This window comes from Cynoglossus semilaevis, chromosome 11, assembly GCF_000523025.1.
Source record: "Cynoglossus semilaevis isolate Cse_v1.0 chromosome 11, Cse_v1.0, whole genome shotgun sequence".
Classification (NCBI taxonomy): Eukaryota; Metazoa; Chordata; class Actinopteri; order Pleuronectiformes; family Cynoglossidae; genus Cynoglossus; species Cynoglossus semilaevis.
The window spans coordinates 14683975-14692302 of NC_024317.1; the positions used below are offsets into that span (position 1 = coordinate 14683975).

An 8328-nucleotide genomic window follows, 5' to 3' on the forward strand; every position below is an offset into this window, starting at 1 on the left:
GCTAGAATATTCTACCATGAGAAGTTTCTATTCTCCAGCATATGAATAAAGTGATAAAAGTACTGTCGTTGTGGTGTTTTTGGCTGTTATCACTGCAGGTCCACCCACAGTCAGTAATGACTCACAGAAAACCATTAACTTTTCTCACAAAAAATAAAAATCCAAAACTGAAGGAAAGTTTTAGACAGAAACTGAAACCGATAATCATCAATTCCACCAACTGCCAACGACGAGACTTTATTCATTTTAGACACAGCGTTTCCAAAGTCAGGACACAGAGTCCTTGAACTTTAATTTAATGGTGTTCATTATCCCAAAGTAATTAGTATCAGTGGGTTTCTATTTTATGTTGCACAGACACTTCATAAAACTCATATTTTATTATTTCCTGTTCATTCTTGGTTTCTCACAGATGGAAATGTATGTAGCCTCTTCGTGCTAGCATGTGAAGGGATACATCTATTTTATTCTTAGAGGAAGAAAAGCATCCTTTCGTTAACATGATTTCCTGTTTAATGAGAGGTGATATAACTTTGATTGTTAGTCATCCTCAAGGTCTGCCTTTATATTGTTGTTGTTGTGAACCAGACTAATCTGTTATGATGGAAATGTTCTCTGTACTGCTTCACATTTTGCTACGTATTTTTGCACCAAATTATCAGGAGTTACAGTAAAATACACAGCACATATTTATAGCTTACAGTTTTAAACCCAGTTAAACATGTCACACTGCATTTAGAATCTGAACAAACTGAAGAATAGGCTCATGCAGCCCACTCATTTAAATGCAGATACTTAATAGGGAACCGTGTGTGAACCAAGGAAACCTCTTATCTAAGGCGTCCAGCAACAACTCCTGCTTACTCCCTGCAACTATAAAAAGACTCCTGCACATAATCTCTCCCTTCACAAGCCACTTTGGACTTATTTAAAACCACGCTGGAATGGTTCATTTGAAATGAGGATGAAGCTCAGCGAGCAGACCTTCCTCATTTTGGCAGTGGTCTCTTTTTCCCTATTCACCCACACACTCCTCTGCTAAACAATGCACCCAGAGAGGAACACACACTTCCAGCCAAGACTCCACCACTATTTTAGAATTTCAAAAACCAAAAACAACCCCTCCCGCCCAAAAAGTACAATATGATATGATGCAAATTTGACATTTGTCATTTTTAAACGGCGACAACCTGCACTGCCACCTGCTGCCATTAGGGGTGGAAAAAAAGACGGAACAACGCAAACCTAGACAGCTAACGATGTTAGCTTTGAGCCGCGCCCTCTCTGCACTCAGAGACTATTCAGCATATTCACCACACACACACGTGCACACACACACGTGCACACACACCCTCAGTGTTTGTCAGGCTGTCAACATTCCTTAATGACACTTTTTTTTCCACCTGTGTGCGTGTTTCTCCAAACACACACACACACACACACACACCACCTGATATGTTTTATATTTAGTTGCCATATTTATAATGAAGGTGCAGAGAAAGTTGGAGACAACTTGTCTCTTCCACTAAAACATCCACACAAAAATCTTTCGACAAAAAAACACTTGTCTCTTCCACTAAAACATCCACAAAAATCTTTCGACAAAAAAAACGTACGCTAGTTTGCACAGACACACACAAACACACACATATATATATATAGATACATATGTGGGAGGTATACGTTATAAATCATTACACACAATACACTAGATTATTTTTTTATGCATGAAGTGCACACACGCGTGTGCGTGTGTGTGTGTGTGTGTGTCACAGTGGGTGCAGCTTCACACAGCCGTGATCATTAGGTGGATCATGGACTGACGACATGTTTGTGTTTGATGGCCAGTTTCTTCAGCGTCTGAATGTGGAGGTGACTGAGAGAATAAGCTGTGGTGAAATGTGACTTGTAGTATCAAACAGTAAAAGTACTCACACTACGCAGAGTACACATGTGAGGATCACAACAAGATGTTTTGGAAAGTGTATTCGTTAATAAAACACCCTGGTACACACATACATACATATATATGTGTGTGTATGTATTCATATGGTGTAGAAAAACACATAGTCAGGTCAAATACATACATCTAGCCATGTGTATTTCTACATTAATTTTCATCATTAGTTTCTAGTAAAACTGACCAAACATGAAATATTAACTAATGACAAGCTCTTGATGTTGCTGTCCATTAGCTTTACATTTTTAATGTGAGACAACGTTTCTGATTGGTTGTTCCCTTAAATTTATTTTCTGTTATTTCTTTCTTGTTTTGTGTGCAGACATTAAAAGAAAGTTTGCTATAATTACTGACAACAAAACAACAAAACAAGTCCCTGATATTGTCTGCTACCTAAAGTCACATGTGAAACAAGGCAACATGTTGCTGAGTTTGATGATGAACTGACTCTCCAACCTAAACAGACAGAGCGTTACTGTGAATGAGACTAACCACAGACCAGTTTAAACTGCTGTGACACGACGCAGGCAGCCATTGGTCCAAACCAACCATTGGTTCATTCAAAACTTCACTTCCTCAGCAGTGAATTAATGTCGATCCAAGGAGAAATAATCTACAGATTTACTCCAAACCATCGTCTTGACGATTCTCAACACAAACTAAGCTGAGAGCGTCAGCAGCCGGTAAGAACGCTGAATTGTTTTTAGGAAGCCTTGAAAAGTACGGCAGGAGGAGGAGAATGAAAAGATTCTTTTGTCAGACGACACGGTCTAAATAAAGTGCACACAATATGAAGATTAACATTCACGTGCCCACACAGCAGAAAGATACACTTACAAACACTGTCTTATTCCCAAACACACACACACACACACACACACAAACACAGTACCGTTGATTCTGCGTCTGATGACCCCTAAGCGACACTTAAGCGAAACCGAGAACATCCTTTCTTCTGCTCTTTTATCGTCCTCCTCTCTCTCCTTCTTCTTCTGTCTCCTCAGTTGGCCATGGATGGAGAGGGGGTGAAAGGGAGGGGGTGAGAGAGAGTGAGAGAGAGAGAGAGGGGGGGAGAGGGAGAGAGAGAGAGAGAGAGAAATGTTGGTACTGAAGCGTTGGCCGGTCACATGGCAAAGAGTGGAGAGAGTGAAGAGAGTGAAGGAGGAAGACGGTCCTTTATCTGGCAGCGAGCAGTGATTATACACACACACACACACACACTCTCTCTCTCTCTCTCTCTTTTATTTCTGTCTCTCACTGTTGTTTCTCTCTCTCTCTCTCTCTCTCTCAGTGTGTGTAGTAATTTGACATTAAGCCTCTTCCTCTGCTTCCATCTCTCTTCGTCCTCTTCCTTGTTGTTGCCTCCTGACTCGTGTTACTGTGGTTTATTATTATTTTTTCACCTTCTGTTTTTTTCTTTAATTGACAGAAGAACATTTTCTTACTGTTTAATGAATCTAACAATTCTAACTAATACAACGTCATTCCACTGCAGTTTTAACTGTCGGCTCCAAATGAACTCCACCGGTGATTCAGTGTCACCGGAGACTTTACTGTCGTCACACTTTACTTCACTCAAACTGGCAAAAACATTATTATTATTATATTAGGCAGTGATTACAAGTGTTAAGAAATTCTCAGTCCTGCAGTGGAATATACTCGGAATGTCATTGTGAATAATATCTCTGTGGTCTCTGGTCCTGTGATTGGCTGGTAGGTTTTAGTATATTTTATTAACCCTGCTCTCAGGTTTTCAGATTTTGTCAGATTATCAAACTGGTACCTAAGGGTCAGTCGTGAAGGTCGTAGGTTCGACTACAGCAGCTACTCTGACAGTGTGGTGATCTGCAGAGTCAGTCAGGATCACAGAGCTCCATTTAAGATTCTGTTGCCGCCGAGTTAATAAAACGTACCGGAGTCTCCTCAGTGTTTACTGATTGATTTTTGATTTATACCCATTTTATTTGTCCTATAACCAGGCGGCAGATGATTCTCGGATGAACTCTCTCTCTCTCTCTCTCTGTGTGTGTGTGTGTGTGTGTGTGTGGGGGGGGGTTCACTCTTCTTTGTTGCATATATTCACAGTTACTATTGAGCAGCAGACACATATTCAGGCTGTGACCATGGGAACATATGGAGCACCACCAGCCCAGCTCTAATACTGTCTGTTCAGACGACAGCAGGTGAGATTCTCCATTAGCAGCGACACACACACACACACACACACATTTGCATGAGTTTCTTTTCATCTCCTGAAAATAAATACGATTCAAAGAGTCACATATACAGACCGGTCTCTTCTTCACCTGTTAATCTCATTTCCTTCTTTTTTTTTCTATCCCTCTCTCTTTGTTCCGTTTCTTCGCCCCTATTTTTCGTCTCTATCTGATGCTCGGTCTCACACCCCCCAAATAATCTTCTTACTTTCCCCCCTTTCCTCAGCTCCACCTCTCACTCCAGATCATCTCCTGACAGCACACACAGACACACACACACACAGGCTGGCTGTGTGTCTTAGTAACAGTGCTGAGGAGGTCGTAGATTAAAGGTTAGCTCTAACAGAGAACGATAGAGAAATCAAAGCAGCATGTGTTTGGAACAAGGAAGGAGGAGGAGGAGGAGGAGGTGGTGCAGCAGGGAGCAGAGGAAGAAATGAGTGGGAGGTGAGAAGAATGAAGAACAAAATGGACAGTGGAGTTTAAAAAAGAATGGATGGTAGAGCGGGAGGAGCAGCAGATAGACGAGGCCTGCGCTGCTGCGTCTCCTCGTCGCTCGTTTCGATGGTATCGAGACGGACAAATGTTTCTGGGGAACTGTGGTCTTAAAAGTTTGTAGAAAAAACGTGTGTATAAAATAAGACACACAAAAACCATAGTATACTGATCCATTACCAATGCAATTTATGTGATTATGAAAACCTAGTTTTCTCAACAATGCAGCCCTCAGCAGGTACAGTGTCTGAGTGTTTACTACATCATACGAAATAAAACCATATCATATACAGCTCTTTTTTTCTTCTCATAGTGTAATGTAGTATGAATCACCAAATCAATTATCTGTCATTTGGCTGGTTTACGTTAAAATAAAAGTCCAGTTTGAAAAGCACTGCTTTAGGAGGTAGAGCTAATAGTCTCTCTCTCTCTCGTTTTTGTGGTTAATAATGTGTCTGATTGAAGACCAAAGAAATGGAGCTCCTCAGTTAATGATCTGGAAAACAGGTCTGTCAGGACAGAATCTGGATAATTGTTCTCCTCGGTTTTATATGTATTTTTCCTGGTGTAATAGTATCTGCCGGTCATGCACAATAAGGCAGCTTTAATTGATCGGTACTGGGGCATGCAAAGGTATTCACAGCACTGGATGGAATTGTCTCCTAAAGTGAACCGTGGATTTAGTTTCTGCTCAGTTCAACAGCTGAGAAGAAGCAAACTGAAAACTCTGACCTGGAGCTGGATCACTGTGTCAAGTTTTAATAAAAGAGTTCAAACGACCTCTAAGGTGAGAGAGCTCCGCCCTCTTTCTCTGTGTGGCCCCTGAAGCCTTTCAATAACCAATTTATCCAATGTCCTACATGGCAGTTGGTGAGGTTTGGTCCTCACTTGGACATTACAAAAGAAATGAGAGACTCTGGCTTTAACTCAACGTCACCTGCTTCTATCAGACCATGAGAGTCCAAGTAAACAGCCCGCCGGTGCACACTGTAAACACAGTACATGTACTGTATGTGTGTGTGTACTTCATGTGTGAATGTATTCTTCTTCTTTGGCAATACAATTTATCATCTGCAGAGAAGCTGATCAATATTTATAACTCCCACTCACTGTCACTCCAGGGCTGCTTTCTCCTCCTTCTAATGCACATGTGTAATAGGCACCAGCACAGGTACACACACACACACAGGCCACCGTCACACACACACCCAGGCCACCGTCACACACACACCCAGGCCACCGTCACACACACATACAGGCCACTGTCAGACACACATACAGGCCACTGTCAGACACACATACAGGCCACTGTCAGACACACATACAGGCCACTGTCAGACACACATACAGGCCACTGTCAGACACACATACAGGCCACTGTCAGACACACATACAGGCCACCGTCACACACACACCCAGGCCACCGTCACACACACATACAGGCCACCGACACACACACACACAGGCCACCATCACACACACATACAGGCCACCGCCACACACACATACAGGCCACCGCCACACACACATACAGGCCACCGCCACACACACACACAGGCCACCGTCACACACACACACAGGCCACCATCACACACACATACAGGCCACTGTCAGACACACATACAGGCCACTGTCAGACACACATACAGGCCACTGTCAGACACACATACAGGCCACCGTCACACACACACCCAGGCCACCGTCACACACACACCCAGGCCACCGTCACACACACACCCAGGCCACCGTCACACACACACCCAGGCCACCGTCACACACACACCCAGGCCACCGTCACACACACATACAGGCCACTGTCAGACACATGCAACAAATCTAAAGGCAAACATGCAAAATCAGAGATTAATGTATAAAACTGTGTCTTATTATAAAGAACGTACAGAAACACTATCATCATTGTTTATCTTCCAACAAAACTTTTCATGAACAAAAAAAAGAAAAAAAAAAAGAAATCAAAAACAAACCAAAAAAGCAGATCCTGAAGATGTTGTTGATGAGAGAAAAAGACAGTTTGTCACTTTTCTTAGAGAATTAAGGACAAACTCAGGCTGTATTTACTGTAAATGACCACAATAACAAACATTTTACTGCTCTGTTTCTGGTTTTTAGCCTTTCATGCTGCTGCTGCTGCTGCTGCTGCTGCTGCTGCTGCTGCTCCAGTTAGAGTCTAATCCCAGTGTACAGATGCTGCAGCATTAATCAGTTCAATTATTGGCTAAAATTAAATTATTGGCCAATAACATTTGTGCGCTCACCATGGACCAAGAACATTACCCCCCCAACAACAACAAAAATTGACCATGTGGGTTGTTTGGTACTGAACAGGTCTGGGACTAGTGGTCAAAGTTGTGTAGTGCAGATATAAACCATGAGATGCAACTTTACCGTGTTATACAGGAAGACAAAAGTGAGCACAAAAACCAGGCGACTGCAGATAAACAGAGTAATTGTTTGGCAAAAATTCAAGTAAAAACCAACTGATATCCCCCACCAGGGTTTGTACTACAGTACAACACACCAGACTTCACTACGCAGTAAATTGAGTCACACTTGTAAAATGCTAAAGAAGCAACTTTAGACAAATGACACGGGCATTAAGGTGTGTGTGTGTGTGTGTGTGTGTTCAGTCCTGGTTATTAATCAGTACCTGGCTGCACAGCCCAGCTCTGTCACCCTTCAGCACAGTCTGAGTGCAGCTGTGCAGAGAGTGAACACCACAGTACTCTGAGGTAACATCAGAGAGAGTCAGGCTGAGGTTTGTACGTGGTGAAGTAGAATCAACTCAGTACTGAACAGAGATCATGGTTTATTGGTGGAAGTGAACCAATAAAACCTGGGATTATCTTCATCAGATCCTGTCATCATGAATCCACCTGTTATCCTTCAATACTTATCCATCAACTGATCCATCCATCCATCCATCCATCCATCCATCCATTTTACTTAGTTTTACACTCCTTAGACGTGATACACTTATAATCCGCTGACAATAAGAAAAAACAAACAAACCAACAGGAGGTACAGCTGGAGTGATGAAGAAAGACTACAAAACTACAAATATGTCTGGTTGTCATCCACAGGACTACAAGAGCTGTGCCAACTGTGACAGGTCCTTCTAGAACACCTGGCTGTAATATACTACATATACTGGTGTGTACTTTGTACACCCTGTCTCTCATTTGATGTGAGCTCAGCATTTACTTTGAATTTCAGAATTGATGGAAAAGGGGGGAGGAATTTGGAAAGCGTGATCTCTCCCCCATCACCTCCATAATTCTCTGCTTCCTCCTCTTCCTCTTCAGTCATGCAGGAATGGAAGAGCTAATCTCAAAGCAAGAGGCTTAGTGTTAACAGACAGCTCTGGGTGAGCTGCACTCCTACACACTGTTTACAGTGTGTGTGTGTGTGTGTGTGTGTGTGTGTGTGTCGGTGTGAAGCCATTGTTGTTTCTCCTCTTTGTTACAGTTGTTGAATTTACAAAAAAAAAAATCTGCATCTGTGTTTCTGCATATACAACCGAGGGTGGGGTTAAGTCATGCCTACATATATACAGTTATAGACAAAAGACCCCCCCACCTCCCCCACCCCCCCCCCCCTCCCCCCCCTCTCCTGCGTCTTCAATCTCGCCCCTCTACT

General features: G+C 42.6%; 1 protein-coding gene across 3 annotated transcripts in view; it reads right to left on the reverse strand.

Moving 5' to 3' along the window:
• grip2b (glutamate receptor interacting protein 2b) overlaps positions 1-8328 on the reverse strand; it is a 90132-nt gene that overhangs the window by 45834 nt on the left and 35970 nt on the right. The window contains exon 1 of one of the 3 annotated variants that reach the window (XM_017036944.2): positions 2853-2949. The exons of the other annotated variants lie outside the window; for them this stretch is intronic. Within the exon in view, the coding sequence (XP_016892433.1) occupies positions 2853-2907 (55 nt within the window). The 5' untranslated portion in view covers positions 2908-2949. Of the gene's footprint in view, positions 1-2852; positions 2950-8328 lie in introns of those variants that run through there. 3 annotated transcript variants of the gene reach the window in all.